Raw genomic sequence first — 16,003 nt, 5'->3', positions numbered from 1 at the left:
TTTCTTTTGCTGGTAGGGGCAAAAGAGGCAAACATTTTTTAAGAAGCTTCAAGATGCCAAAACAGGTACCTGTTAATTTACTGATTTGGTTGTAGGAACTAAGCTTTTTGTCAAACCAAATCCTGATATTTTTCACTGGGAGCCCCAGAGGGGAGGACCTAGGGGACTCATCCGGCCACAAAGTATGCCAGAACAAGGGTTGGAACTCACTGAAGAATAAAATCTCAGTTTTATCCTCATTACAATTGAGCTGCGCGGACGTAAGCCAATTGAAAACAGCTTCAAGACAAGTTTTAACATGGGCAGTGGATGCCACATGTTTCTTCCCGGTGAACAAGAGCTGAGTGTTGTCGGCATAGGTGACAACTTTAGCTCCCAACTCCTCTGCCAGCTGAATAAAAGGGGTTATGTAAATATTGAACAAAAGTGGTCCCAGCACAGACCCTTGCGGGACCCCCGTCCAAAGAGCTTGAGTAGTAGACGTAAAAGGCGGGCTACAAACTTGTTGGGTTCTGCCTTCTAAAAAAGATTGTATCCACTTACTGGCGTAACCCATGATACCTATCTTCTGCAGACGGGCTAGGAGGAGTAAATGGGGGACAGTATCAAAGGCGGCAGACAGATCAAACAGGACCAGTACTGTCCTGCCCCCAGCATTCAAGGTCTTGTGAAAGGTTTCAGCAATTTCCACCAATGCTGACTCTGAGCTGTAAGAGGCCCTGAAACCTTATTGGGCCGGATGCAGGAGATCATGTTGTTCAATAAAAGAGGTCAATTGCTTGTTAGCCATCTTCTCACAAACCTTAGCAATGGCAGGGAGCAGAGAGATAGGGCAAGAACTGGACCAAGCTTGGGATCCAAGGTCGCCTTTTAAATGAGGAGGATAATCAGTTCCTGATTCCAAGCTGTTAGGACAATGGCCAGTGGCAATATAATTTTTGAAAGGGTTAAGCAATTCTGTCCATAGAACTCTATGAATGTGGTGGTTTTCGAACAAAGTACCTTTGGTGAGTCAAAATCCACAAGAAAAAACAGCCACAGAGAAAAGAATGGGAAATCACAGTAATGCGTTGGTTCTTGAGTCCCTGGGGAAGCGATGCGTCAGTTCTGCTTCACACAGGAGAAGTGTTGCATCTGTGCCAGGCTTTAAGGAGAAGAGATGTGTGGAAATTCGAAGGCGGTTCTCTCCTACGGATGATGCAATGGAAATCTTGGCACACAGGTACAATGCGTGCAAATCCTGGTGCACTGGAGTCGATGCAGCAGCGAGGAAACAGTTGCTGTGCCACTTCTTCCAGCTGGAAACGGGTGATGTGTCGATTCTTTCAGCAGCACAACAGGGCATGTTCTGAAGTTGTAGCGGGGTTTTGGTCATCAGAGACTCGGTGCTCTATTTTCTTCCTCCCTGGACATGCGCTGCGTCAATTTTTTTGGCTGCACGGTGGTGTGTGGAAATTTCTCCCGCAATGCATTATTGCATCAGAAAAACAGGTGCTGGAGAAGGCGATGCATCGATTTTTTAGTCTTATGCAGCAGGATCCACCTCCAAGACCCCAGAACTGGAATTGGCAACACTTGGCAGGTCCAAACTCCCAGCAGCAGGGTACAGGGATGCTGCGGGTGAAGTCTTTGTTGGCCCTGAGACTTCTTAACAGGAGGCAAGCACCTATAAGCCGTTGAAGAATCTTCCAAGCAGGTTATCCAAAGCAAAGGTCAGCTTTGGTCCTCTCAAAGACAGAAGCAGCCCCAGCAGGTCAGTCCAGCAAAGCAACACAGCAAAGGGGCATTACTCCTCCTGACAGCACCCCACCTCTTCCTCTTGGCAAAGTCTCCTCTAGATCCGGAAGTGTTCTAAAAGCCAGTGGTTAAAGATCCAATACTTGTACCTATTTTCCCCTTTGAAGTTGGCATAACTCAAAGGATAGTTTTGGTAGTGCACAGATTGTGCCTTGTCCTGTCCTGACTCCAGACACACTACAGGGAGGTGGAGGCAGCATTTTGAGAGGCCATGCACAGCCCTATTCAGGTGTCGGTGACAACTCCTCCCACCACTCTAGCTCAGGAAGGACTATCAGCCAGGTGATAGGTAATCAGTAAATGCAGGGCACATCTCAGCACCCTTTATGTGACTGTCTAGAGTGATTGCACAAACAGCCCAACTGTCAGTCTAAATCAGACTTGGATTCCACAGGCAGGCAGAGGCACAGGATCGTAAAGCAAGAAAATGTCCTCTTTCTCAAAGTGGCATTTTCAAACACACAATTTAAAAACCACCTTAAGAGAAAGGTGTGTTTTTTAAATTCTGAGTCCAGGGAACCTAAACTCCAAATCTCTATCTCTTCCCAATTGAAAGTTGCACTTGTAAAGGGTTGTAAGGCAGATCCAACGATAAACTATGGGTGAGATAATCCTTGCATTAGTGAAAAACGATAATAGCGGTATTTCACTATTAGGTCATGTAAAAGTCACCAGTCCATATCCTACCTTTCACATACACTGCACCCTGCCCATGGGGCTACCTTGTGCCTACTTAATGGGCGCCTTAAATGTAATAAAAGGGAAGGATTGGGCCTGGCAAGTGGGTGCACTGGCCAGGTAGACATGGCAGTTTAAAACTTCACCTGCAGATAGTGCAGTGGCAGGCCTTAGACCTGTTTGCAGGGCTACTCATGTGGGTGTCACAATCAGTGCTGCATGCCCACTAATAGCATTTCAGTTACAGGCCCTGGGCACACACAGTGCACTTTACTAGGGACTTACCAGTAAATCAAATATGCCAATCATGGATAACCAATCACAAATACCATTTACACCAGAAAGCATATGAAGTTTAGCACTCATACACAGTGGTAAATCAGTGGCAAGGTGCCCAGAGTCCTAGAGCCAACAAAAATAGGTCAGAGAAAATAGGAGGATGAAGGCAAAAATTTGGGGGATAATCCTGCAAAAAGGGCCAGGTCCAACACTGCACAAAGTGTTCTCAGGTCTTTGTATCACTCACTGAGTGCAGGTGCATCAGCTAGAACTTGTTAGCTCATTACCTAGTTTTATTTAATTGAATTACTTAGGTTTTTGACTACCTAGCCACTTTAATCTTTGCCTGCAGCCTGTAACCTGGATCACATGACTAGATGTAGCTGGCAGTTTGTCTTTGTGTATTACTCCCAGACAGTGAAACAAAAAGGGGATAGGAATTGCCAGGATTGGCCATCTCAGACTTGATGGGAGGGCGGAGCTGTCAACCACCACAATTGCACATAACAAGGATCCAAAGACTCTGCTTCAGCACACTTACAAAAGGTTTCACCCTAGTCTTTAGTGACCCCAGACAAGCTGGAGCAAGGGTAGTGAGAAAGGAAATTCCAGACACCTCCCTAGAGGGGGAGGGGTCCGGAAGCTTCTCCCACTTCAAAGTGGGAACTCAGATCTAACTCTTCAGTATGTTTCTAGACCTGGTAGAAGACTCAGAAGGAGGGATGCTGTGCTGTTCTGCTCCTAGAACGACTGTCCAACTACCCTGCTACTCTGCTGCTCTGCTGCCGGAGCGAGAAAGACTGGCTGTGCAGCTGGAACACAGAACCATCAGAGTGACAACAAGGGCTTGCTGACGGCCCTCCTGATCGCAGCCTCAGGGACAGAAAAAGCATCAATCATCTTGAGGCATGCACCTGGACTCTGCCTGCAGTGAGTCCTAACCCCCTCCCCCCAAGTGGTGTCCCTCAAGTTCTAAACCCTTGTGAGGCTGCAACACAGCTCTTAGCAGTGCCTCATCGGAATCAATGCAGTGTGATGCAGCGCTGATGCAAGCCAGCAGAGCAGCCCACACAGCTCTTCGGAACCACAGCGTCATGACACATCCTCTACACAGACCTCTCAGCTCATCAGAACCGATGCAGTGGTCTTCGTGCAAGCCTGCACTACAGCCTCACAGCTCGCCGGAATCCCTGCTTCATGACTATCCTCAGCACGGACATCGCATCGCTCCTCGGTAATGCCACTGCAAGCCGCAATGCTCTGCAACCAGGATTTAAAGTACAACTTGATCCCTGTATCCGGCCTGCCCTCCATTGCTGATGGCCTGAACTTGAGACTTTATCCTGGTCCGCATGATCAGATACCACAGTTTTTACTTTTGAGCTTTTTAGCACTATTTTTACCTAATCATTTAAAATCACAAGTCTCCAGTACTTCTGATTGTGTTTTTGTCAAATTTGTATCATAACATTTCTTACATTTTACTTTATTTTTCTAAATTGGCATAGGATTGTTGTGTTTCACTTTATCACTGTTTTCAAGTGTTGCATGCATAATTTACACATTGCCTCTAAGTTAAGCCTTAATGCTTTTGTGCCACACTACCAGAAGGATGAGCACAGGTTAAGATGATGTTTACTTGTATTTCATTCTGACAAGAGTTGTGGTTGCAGCTTGAGTAGGGTTTCATCCTCCTTAACTCAAAACCCAATTCCCTTCCCTGCCCATTGTAGTGCATACATCGTGTATATTTATTTTCTATACATATACTGTGCAATCCATTATGAGATATAAAATATTTAGTGAGAGTATGTAAAAATAACAACCTCTATGTAACACAGTGTAGGAAACTACAGAAGTTGTTTGAGCCTAAAATAACCAAAATTGCTTTTTCATCATCAATAGTCCAGACTCAAGTCAATACCCATACATTGCCACACCTTTATTACAATGTGCTTTGCTACCCTCTCGAGAAAATCCTAAACATGTTAACACAAACCAAATCGTCCAACACAGCCATAGAGTTTTGCTGGGCTTTGGGCATAAAATAATTTCTAAGTCACAATAAATATCAGAACCATTTATTCAAACTGGAATTATTTGAAGCTAGAAGAAGCTCCAAAGAACCATCACCCATTCCCTGATCAATTCATATCAAGCCCTGGCTACTTATCAACTTCACAAAGGCGCAAAATAACTCAAATGTCATCTTTGTTTCCATCAATCAGGCTTCAGGCCACAAAGGCCACTGAAACTGATCTTGTCACGTCAGTATAGAGCTCCTTCTCTTCTTGGATGAAGACAAGACTCTTTATCCTCTCATCCAGACCCCACACATGGAACTACTGTCAAGTCTCTGAAAAACCTAGTCTAACCGTACCTCTCCGGGCACAGGTATCAAGTCGGTAATAGGAGTTATTCTCAAACGCTACATGAAAGTGCCTCCATTTTGCTGACAATCTGCTTAATGTTCAACATATGCCAGAACACTCTGGCACAGCTATGAAGACCAGTACCAAGCGACCTTTTAACGTTTTCACGTATAGGACCCAAATTCCTTTCTGGTTGAAAAACCAATAAATTAGGCTTTCATCCATGTTGCCTACACCATGTGTTCCTCTTGATGACAAAATATACCCTTTTTCATAATGTACAAAGAAGACCAACATTCTGATGCTAGAGTGTTAGAGTCAGAGTTACTGCCACTTGACCGGTACCTAAAACTACAAAAGCCCATAGTAGCCTTACTAAAAGTATGGTACCTGGGAGTTCTTCATGATTCCGAATCACTGATCATTTTTTTAAACAAATGCATTCATCAATGCTCTCAACATGCAGGTCTTCATTCTTCATAACTTCCTCCTGCTGTTTCATGCTGACCTTGAATCGGAGATAACAAGAGGCATTCATCAATGTAATAACATCTGCACCAGTCTACCAAAGAGATTTTAAGTATGCAAAGACTGCATCATCTAGTGGCTAACGTGCATTTACCTCCAAAATCACAACCACATAAACCATCCCTATAACTGATTCACTGACTCCCGTTCGATACAGGGAAACGAAGGGTCAGGTTCAATGTTGTCAAATCTGTGCGCAAAGACTATTAGTAAAAGAGTCCTTGACAGCTTCTGAAAACCACAACCTCCTATGTGTTACCAAAAAATCTGTGATTGACAACTTGATCAATCATTGTACCTGTAAGTGCAGGAAACTTGGAGGCAGGGCCCTAGAAGTCTATGGCAACTAGCTAAGGGATAGACTAAACATAGCCCATTAAGGAGAGTTTGAAAGTGACTGTATGTGGTAAGAAGGGGCCCAACAATGATATAATTCAAATTGCCCATAACTGGTCTCCATGCACAGCAGGGGACACTGCTAATATATGTTAATCATGTTTTCCTATTTACACTCAACTGAACACGAACACCCCTAACTCTAATATCTGAAAGAATTTTGCTGCATACCTTAATTCTGTAGTGACTGAAAGGCAACAAAACGCTCTCTTAAAAAAACAAAATGCATCAAATAGAGAAAAATTATTGTGGCACAGCAAATCAAACAATGTGGAGGCAGATGTATTGCACAGCAGGGCAATTATATTAACTCTTTCTTGTATTTGCTACTGTGTCCCGGCATGTCGGCCACTCAACCAGTGCTTTTGTTTTGTTGTTAAATTATATACCTCAGTGTACCACCTTGAGTATTAAAAATGGCAACAAGAAATTTCTTTGGATTTTAAAATATTAAATTAAGTTATGCAGTAAGCAAGTTGTATGCTAGCCCTGCTGAGCAAAATGTTATCAGCTATATGCCTGAGAGCATACAGGGCACTGACTGAGTCACTGGACTCCCTGCCCTCTTTTTCATGTTCCAGCTCTCTTGTCTTAAATGCTCTGATTGTTGGTAGTGTGGTAGCAACAAAGAACATACTGCTTCTTCCAAACAGCTTTGCTGCGCTGCGTTTTGTCCAATTATGTGAACAAGTTAAATCCCAGAAAACACATTGGGCCTCATTAGGATGCAATTCGGACCACAACCAACAGCTTGTCGGTTGCTGTCCGAAGCGCATATACTGCTGTGGTCCGACTGACACATTTGGATGCGTGCAGTTGGAGGCAGCAGTCATAAGGACTGGCCGACACAATGCGATGGGCTCTTGGAACTTGTTGGTTGGCCAGAAAGGCCTCATAATCCCATAAGGATATTGTTTCTGCCATTTGGATTATGATATAGGTTTTCAACAGCCTTTCCATGTCAGCCTTTCCGACAAGGAGAGGCTGTTGGAAAGCAACACTGGGGGATCCTAGTAGGGCCCCTGTTATACCTGCTGCTCAATCAGTGTCACTGAGATGTGGAAGGTTGATATGTGGTGATGCTGTGGAATGTGGAGGTTGGAGAGAGTCAGTTGGAGAATGGGCTGAGCAGAAGGAAGGCAGCTCCTGGTGGGGGTTAACCATCATCTTACTTAGTTGGAACTATGAGCCAATAAATCTACCTATAATCTACTGTACAGCCTCCAGAACTTTCATTTACAACAGCCCCTTTTCCCTAAGCCCTCTGCATGTGGGCCTGGGGGGCTCCCATGGTGCCCCCCTTAACATCCCTACACCATGTGGCAGGCACTGTGAGGTGCCTGCCACATGGTGCAGGGATTTTTAAAAACTTCAATGTTTCAATGGGAGCTTGCGCTGGTGTCGGTTTTGGCCAGCCGCACAAGCTCCCGTTGAACAATGGAATGTGGGGTCAGAACCACCGACCTAAGGTCTGTCGGTTCCCAATCTGCAGCAATGTCGGTCAGAGGCAACTCCGACCGACATCATAATCAGGACCATAATCTCATTGTTCCACATCTGCTTCATGCAGGGATCCCCATATAGTAACTATCTGGCTCACACACCTTTTAAGTTTAACTTTGGGAATGTACCGGGAAAGAATATTACTTTCTGTTCACAACTTTAAATTGGGATAGAGAAAGAAGAGGGGCACCGAACAGTATCTCTAACAAGCATTGACAGTGCCAATAGGTCTAGCTTTAAAAGAATGTTGTATTGTAATGTGATACATACGAATTAAACAATATATATTGTCGCAATTTGTCTAGAATGAATCTATTTATTTCTCATTTTTTTCTTTTACTTCATTTTGGTTAATTTTCACCAATTTTGCATTTCAAAACAAACATCTGTACATAACATACAATTTTAAACAAATTTCTCATAAAACATTACCCTCTGTACATTTCTATTCAAACTCTCTACATTCATAATCTTCATACTTTCAATCTCATACACACACATACACCCTATTCATACTTTAATTACAATATTCACAATATGCCATAGAAAATTCGTTTATCAATTTTTGTAGCAGTTGGAGCAAGAGTATTATGATCTTATGGCTCAAAACAAATGTCTACGCGTTTCGAACTCGCTGCAGATTTGGAGTTCTCATCTGGACAAAAGCTGTGGGGAAAGGAAGGGAAACCTTTATTTAGAAATTTGTTCTGACAAATGACAACAACTAGTTGGCCCACTTCTAGCTTCCTATGCTTACCTTTCTGCAAATGTGAAGCATTACAATCAGATAGCTTGGAAATGGATATGTATTTGTGTGGAAGCAAAGAACTGAACAATGATATGGATGTTGGTTAAAAGGTCAGGTGACAGATGCACCATCAAACCATACCCAAAAATCCATGTAGGTTAAGGACTTCCATCTGTGCTGAGGTCAAAGAAAAACACCATAAATTATATTACAATGCTATCTGTGGGCCCCTGAATGTTCAAGCTGGCCAGCTAAATATATAAATAAATAAAACTACCACAGCTGTGTGGAGGGCAAGCACCTTTTTTGTGAAAGCATATACTTCTCCTCAATCTAAACATGTATTCCTGACTCTCAACATGTGGACAGAGACAAAGCCCTCTCTAGTGATATTCACATAATTGTCTGGTAACAGCTGCACTGCCATGCCAGATCATAAAAACTGCATATTTCTTTGAATAGGGTTTTATTTAATATTGTGTTTCTTTTTCCTCCAAATTGCAGTTTCAAATTTGTGAGAAAAGAAAAGGTTTTCGTTTGGTAACCCCACTGCTTCTTTTCATGTGGGCGTAAAATGCATGCAAATATTGGTAGCAAAAACCGTTTGTATTGATTATTACAAAAATAAGAGCAATGCTCAATTTGCATTTTCCATAGTTCTATAAACCTAATCTCTGTAATGAAAAGCACTATATTTTGTCAGATATCTGTGATCACGCCAGAGGATGCCGATTCACTAGCAACTGTTGGCTCTGATAGGGTTAATATCTTGTATTTTCGTAACTAGCATGGATTAACGCGGCTGAATAATGCACATGATATTGTACAGATGCCATAAGATGTGGTGGTTACTAAGTTATTATCCTGGATAAGCTGTTCTGTCAGCTTGGAGGTTTAAAACTATCACATCAGATTAAACTATTTATAAAAAAGGGACGGAAAGATCTAAGCAAAGCGTCTTACTGGGTGCATATTACAAGTGTATTTACTTTCCTTAAATATAATAAAACATATCTCTGTTTAAGCTGAGTGATTTAAAATCTGAACTTATCGACCAGTCAAGGAAACGCAAGAGCTGCCTTTGAATATTTAAACTACATCATCACTTGACAGATGGTCTGTAGGCCAGGAAAAAACAATGAACTTGTGTCTCGTAAACCCCTGGAAAGTAGGGATCACTGGCAGCTAGAGAAAGGTGCAAAGCAAGAGATGCACCTGTGAGTGCAAAAGAAACTATGTGTTGTATTATTAAAATAATTAGAGAATGTCCTACTAGAGCCGAGCTCTGGGGAAGAGTGGGTGTCTTTTTTGCTGAATTATAGTGGCTATTAAGTCCCAAAAATATTTTTACTTAAGGAAACATTTTCCAAAATGTACTTCTGTCTCTCCTCTTCGGTTATTAAGTTGGTTAACAGCAGTCTCACAACGTTCCTTTTTCTAAAACGTTTCGAGTTGTTATTGGACAATAGGAAAAGTATGCTTTGCGAAATTCAGAAGGTTGTCATATATATCTAAAAACCCATCATCCTAAAGGTTTTGGTGCACAGTTCAAATTAGCTGCTCAAAAAATGCAGGAATCTGGGGGCATATTATCAACAAATAGCGATATTTATCGGTAAGTGGGCTTAGCGGCAATTTTTTTATCGCCGCGCATCGCCGGATTTTATCACTGAGATAACGTGCTATTAGCAACGTTTATCTCAAAAGCGATAACATTTCCGGCGATAGCAGCGAAATCCGTGAATATCGCTGAGAATACAGCGATATTCACGCATTATCGCTAACAGGGTCTTAGCCATTATATCCACCTCTCATTGGATATAATGGCTAAGAACTGGTCTGAGCAGGCGTTAGTTTTTGGAGATATTCGCGCTTAGCGCAAATATTTCCATCGCTACGCCTGTGTTGGTAATAGGCGATTGCGATGTTAGCAACTGCTTTCAGTCGCTAGCAGGTTGGGTACACCCACTTTGCATATCATTAGCGATAAATATCACTGACATGCAAAGCGGGTCCCAAACCGCTCGCTATCGCCTACAAGTTGTCGCTATCTGCTGTTAGCAACAGCTTGCTAATAGGACAATAGAATTTTCGCCGCTTAGTGTCCGCCAGCGATAATTTCCTATCGCCCCCCTTGATAATATGCCCCCTGGAATTGAGGAATTTTACTCTCGTAAATGCCATGTGCTTATAAGCAAAATTACAAAAGTGTGGTGGAAAATCTGCAATTAAAGGATCCAGGAATGTTGTAAAAGATAAATAATTAGGACCCTCACTGCGATTGGCCCAGTGAATTGCGATTTTTAACACCACTGATATATTCGGGTGTGATAAAGGTCGCCCCTACGTTTTATTTTGGAAGCTCAATCCTGCTGGAATTTAAAGGTGGGAAATTCCTAATAAATAATGGAGCATGTGGATTATAATGCAGTAGGCTCTTAAATGTGCATTTTGTGCCTCATTTGAAGGGCAGGGCTTCTAACGAACGAAAATGACTTCACCCTATAAAATTCGAACACATCAGAGTTGGACTCCAATCCGCCATTATTACTGCATCCCATACTGGGCCACATGGAATATGGGACAGGGTGGTGAAGAATTGTTGTGAGGCAGGGCAGCGTAGTTAGTGGGGCAACTAGTAGAGTATGGGTATGGACACCCCCCTACTCAGAAGGCCAAATGGTACATTTGCGGCAAAGCTTACTGGCCAAGGTTTTTAAAGTGACGGGATGCCGAACTTTTGCTTGTATTTAAAAAAAATAGTGTTGCGTTTGAAAACTAATGCTTGCGACTTGATTTACTCAATAGTCTGTTAACCAACATTTCCACAAAATGATGGGTGAGGACACATGGCTCTATGTGACAGATGGGCCATGGGTAGCACAGAGTCCACTGCTCACTTAGACATGCCACCATGTTTTCAAGTTGAAACAACACCCGCAGGGAAACATTATAATTGTTGCAGTCCAGAATGCATAGGCGCACCTTTACGGTGGAATGTGCGAGGGTGTAGCCTGACAAGTTCTGCCATCAGTTGATGATATCATAACTGATTTGCCAAAACTGGAAAAAATGGCGTCTCAAGGTACTGATGTGTTCCCCCCAGATCCTGAAGGAAACACCAAACACACAGGAAATGGTGCAGATCGATGTCGATCTCACACAATGAAAGTGTGTGACACAGATACTTTTAAATATATATGGTTAAGAGCAAGTGCACAATACATAAATATAGGGGTTTGTAGCTTTGCATGCTAGATTGTTAATATATGGGTTTATAAAAATGGGCCTTACAGTTACAGAAGTACAGAGGCCTCAAATGTATACCCGATTGAGGCAAGGGAGGCCTTGTTTTAGGAACCCTAGAAGGAAGCTACAGTTGATGCTGTACGGCGGTTTCAGGAGGCAGCGAATGCATGAAAGTGACATTTTGTGAGTGAGACATACAAGCCTTGTAGGTGTGTAGTATTTTGCCCAGTACTAGATTTAGGAGTGGATCTTTATTTACTGATGAAGGTGTAACATGTTATTTACCTTGTTGCAGCCACTTATTTGCTATCTGCATATACAGGTTATGGTGAACTAGTGACTACTTCCCAACCCTCCCCACCCCCTCCTAAATTTGGATAGTAAAACTCAACAGCACTGACAACTTCATTCGGGCAGGTATCACTAAGCATGGTCCAAGGATCAGCTATCATGCATCTTTTCCTACCTCACTACCATAAATGAACCTTGACCCAGGAATTTTACCTGTCAGAGCTGTATAATTCTGTCTTGAAAATTCATTTTTAAGACTAAAACAATTCCTTGATTTAGCAGTGCAGCTATCAAGATATGCTCGATTATTATAGTGTGTGTTAATTTATTTTCTTTTACTGCTCTAAATGCCAGGTGCTAGCATGTGGCCTAATGGGTACAAGTTTTATTTACACCGAAAAATCACGAAAATTGCAGGATTAGAACATGAGATTGCCTTTACTCTCCCAATACCCAAATGTTTCAACGAAATGAGGTCTCTTACTCAATGCTACGCAATTTACACCTTTTGAGAAGATCTTGAGAATTGTACTGGGTTTGATCAGAAAAAAGACACTGGATAAGGTGGTACGTTTGTTTTTCCAAAAGATAGTGAAACAAGAAAACGTGTTTGTGTCTGCTCCAGGGTTTGTGGTCATAAACATGAGTCCGTGAAAACAAGGAGGGAAGGAAGGCAGCTCTTACAACTTTTGTTTCTGCAGTGTGTCATTCATCAGCAGTGCAACCATCACGTGGGAGTGGAAACAGAGAATTGCAGAAGTAAATACTGCTGCCAAATTTCAAAAGCATCATTGTGGGTCAAGCAGTTTTCGTCAGAGCGTTCCTACTACTTAACTATTCGAATAACACACACATTCAGCTTTTTAGCTTGAACCTTCAAGCGCCTGTGCTTTATTGAACGGAATATAACGCAGTGTTGGCCTTTTTTAAAGCTGACTTTCAAAACAAAACTTACGAATCACTCAATATATATATATATATATATATATATATATATATATATATATATATATATATATATATATATATATATATATATATATATATATATATATATATATATACTTTTGCAAAAACAAACTCGCTGTTAACTTTGCTTACATGCAAATATTTCCTTTTCAAAACCCGTGTTATTAGTTAGTGCTGGGGTAATGCATGCAAATATTCTGCTGTGTCCCGGCATAAGCACCGCCAACTGCTATTTGATGGTTCTTTGCTTCCGGTGCACAGAGAAGACACCCCCCCGAGCTTTTTTTTATGGTTTCGCTCTCTGTCTACCGAAGAGTGCCTGAGCAGAAAGTAGGCTGATGAGCTGGAAAGTGCTTTAATGCTCTTTGGTGAATTGGGGTCATATTTCTCCATAAGAGTATCAGAATGCAGAAGACGATTTAAAGCTAAACTTTTTTTTAAATAAACTCAGATTTATTGTCTGCGGTTTATACTCTCAAGCACCTTATTTAAATTCTGCTTACAGCGTTTAAGCAGGGCAGCATGCAAAGCTTTATGCAGTTGCACCAAATTCTTCGGAAGAATTAAATATGAAACGATGTCCATAATTCTAAAAGCTGGCTTTAGTGTATGATACATATAAATAAAAGCTTGCACTTTCATTTATCCTTTAAAAGCACCACATGGTCGCATCATGTCGGGCACACTCAGTTGTTGTCTTTTTAATGCCTCTATAATCTTTTATTTCAGATTGAAGTCGACGCGAACGGTACTCTAGATCTGAGCATGAAAAAGAACCGCCATCAAGAGAAGGGCGCACCCGTTACCGCCTCCAGTACCGCCGAGCCACCCCCGCCGACGTCTCCCTTCAAGGCGAGCAGTGTACTGGTCAATGCGGCTTTCTACCAGGCCTTCTGCAAGCAGGAGGGCTGGGACGCGCCCATCAACTACAGCAAGGCCTACGGTGTGAAGGAGGAGGAGAAAGAGGTAGTCCCCACTTATTGTTGAACAGAGGTCACGTGCTGAAGGCCTGTGGTGCTTGAACTTTGATTTTGGTGGGAGTGCTGAAGTTGTTGAATTAAACACTAATGAGTGTCCAGCAAACAATGGTTTAGCACGCAGGCAACTCCAGGAGGTGTCTCCTTATAAACTATACCGAGTCTACACTACATGGCGGAAAACAGCCAATACATATATAAAGTTTATAAACAAATACAATTACTTCATATTTTTGACTGACAAAGGAGTCCTGTTTGTTAGTAAAATTTGTTCATTAGGTACTCCATATGCATGTAAATCATTTATTTATTTAAATATGTATTAGTTACAGTAGCATGCTCAAAAACCCACATTGCGGTCTCTTATCACCAGTGATGGAGGGAATGACATAGAAAACAAAGCAATGGTAAACAATGCAGGATGGACATACAAAACACAGTTAATGTTAAATCATGTAGCGTAAGAAAAAGTAATTCTTAGAAGGTGGGAAAGCTTCAAGTTATAAAAAGGTTCCTTTGGCAGGGTCACTCCAAACTATTTGCTTTCCTCCTCCCCTTTTTAGGGAAGTTCCTTTTTGTTGGCTTTACTACTCTGGGCACCTTACCACTGCAAAAGTGCATGAGCTCTCCACTTAGAACATGGTAACACTGGCTCATCCACAACTGGCATATTTCATTTATTTATAAGTCCCTAGTAAAGTGCACTACATGGGCCTTGGGCCTGTAAATTCAATTAGGTGAAGTAGTGTGGCTCACTGGTTAGAGGCGGGAGAGCAGAGGACGGCCCGGGACCAGGGTTCGAATCCCGGCGCGGCAGGTTTCTGGACCAGGGTCAGCGGACTCGATAATTCTCTCGCCTCGGTGCCCACTCTGATCAGCGTTCACACTCGGCAACTCTGGGCATTAGCTTGCCTCATCTTCACTAACGGCCCCACCAGACCGCCGGGGATGCCTGGTCTCACCCTGGAGATACCCATTAAGGGACCATCTCTCAGGGAAGCCAGGAAGGGTTTCGCAGCGGTCGAAGCGCCTTGGGACCCTACGGGTAAGTAGTGCGCTATATAAATGCCTATACATTACATTACAATGCTAATACTCGGCCTGTAGCACTGATTATGCCACCCACTTAAGTAGCCCTTTGAACATGTCTCAGGCCTGCCATTGCAGAACCTGTCTGTGCAGTTTTAAGATGCCATGTTAACCTGTCAAGTTAACCCTTTTACCAGGCCCAAGCCTTCATTTTGAATACATATAAATAACCCTCAAGGTAGGCCAAAGGCAGCCCAAAGGGCAGGATCAAGTGTATTTAAAAAGTTGGAAATTTACTTTTAAGTTTTACGTGTCCAGGTAGTGAAAAACTCTTACATTCATTTTCCACTAATGCAAGGCTTATCTCTTCCATAGTTTAACCTATGGATTACCTTATAGCATTTTATAAGTGTAATTTCCAATTGGGAAAATATAGAAATTTTGAGTTTGATGTCTCTGGACTCACAATTTAAAATCACAGCATGTTGCAAAGTTGGATTTTAAGTTGCAAGATTGAAAATGGCACTTTTCGAAAGTTTTTTTTTTTTACTTTAACCATTCTGTGCCTTATGCCTGTCTCTGAATACACATCTGGACAGGGTGACAGGTCGACCGTATGCATTCCCTCCAGACATCCACATGTAATAACTTAGTTGTGACTTGATAGGCCTAATAGGCCATTAATTGGCTTGATGGGGCCAAGCACATCCCCACTTGCACTTGAGTAGGATGTGCCCTGTCTCCACTCAATAGGCCTAATGGCCATATATTGTCACTCCAGCCTGCTTGAAGCCAGGGCAGGGAAGAAAGGGGGATTCCCTGCACTTAAAAATCAGTGTGTAGGAGCTTCTCCCACCTCCCAAAACCAAGGCACTAAAGTAAATGTACTGGACCTCTGACACCACCACTTCAGTAAACTTTTGGACCTGTGAATACTTTGCCATTGTTAGAAATGGTGTCTCTAGTTGGCAGAGGTATGCACCCTGTCCAAGTAGGAGCTCCCACTCAATTCAGGGTAAGTGTAGGTCACACTGAGGTCCTCATTTGCTATATTTTGAAGCACTGCAGCACAGCAAGCCGTTCTGCTTTGCATCAAAATAAAAGTGCTGGATTTTGCCATATCTACAAGATATGGCACATTCCTGCCCTTCTCGCCTGCACCGGCACACAAACAGCATCTGTGCGCC

At 42.5% G+C, this 16,003-nt stretch overlaps 1 protein-coding gene across 1 annotated transcript in view; it reads left to right on the top strand.

Annotated features, from left to right (window-relative positions):
* Window positions 1-16,003, top strand: part of ST18 (ST18 C2H2C-type zinc finger transcription factor) — a 428,044-nt gene that overhangs the window by 354,017 nt on the left and 58,024 nt on the right. Inside the window, exon 12 of the mRNA XM_086917999.1 lies at window positions 13,540-13,776. Coding sequence (XP_086774125.1) covers window positions 13,540-13,776 — 237 coding nt within the window. The remainder of the gene's footprint in view (window positions 1-13,539; window positions 13,777-16,003) is intronic.

The sequence above is a fragment of the Lissotriton vulgaris genome, chromosome 4_1, assembly GCF_964263255.1.
Source record: "Lissotriton vulgaris chromosome 4_1, aLisVul1.2, whole genome shotgun sequence".
Lineage (NCBI taxonomy): Eukaryota > Metazoa > Chordata > Amphibia > Caudata > Salamandridae > Lissotriton > Lissotriton vulgaris.
Note: the sequence above shows the minus strand (reverse complement) of the source record. Positions and strands in the feature narration are given on the sequence as shown.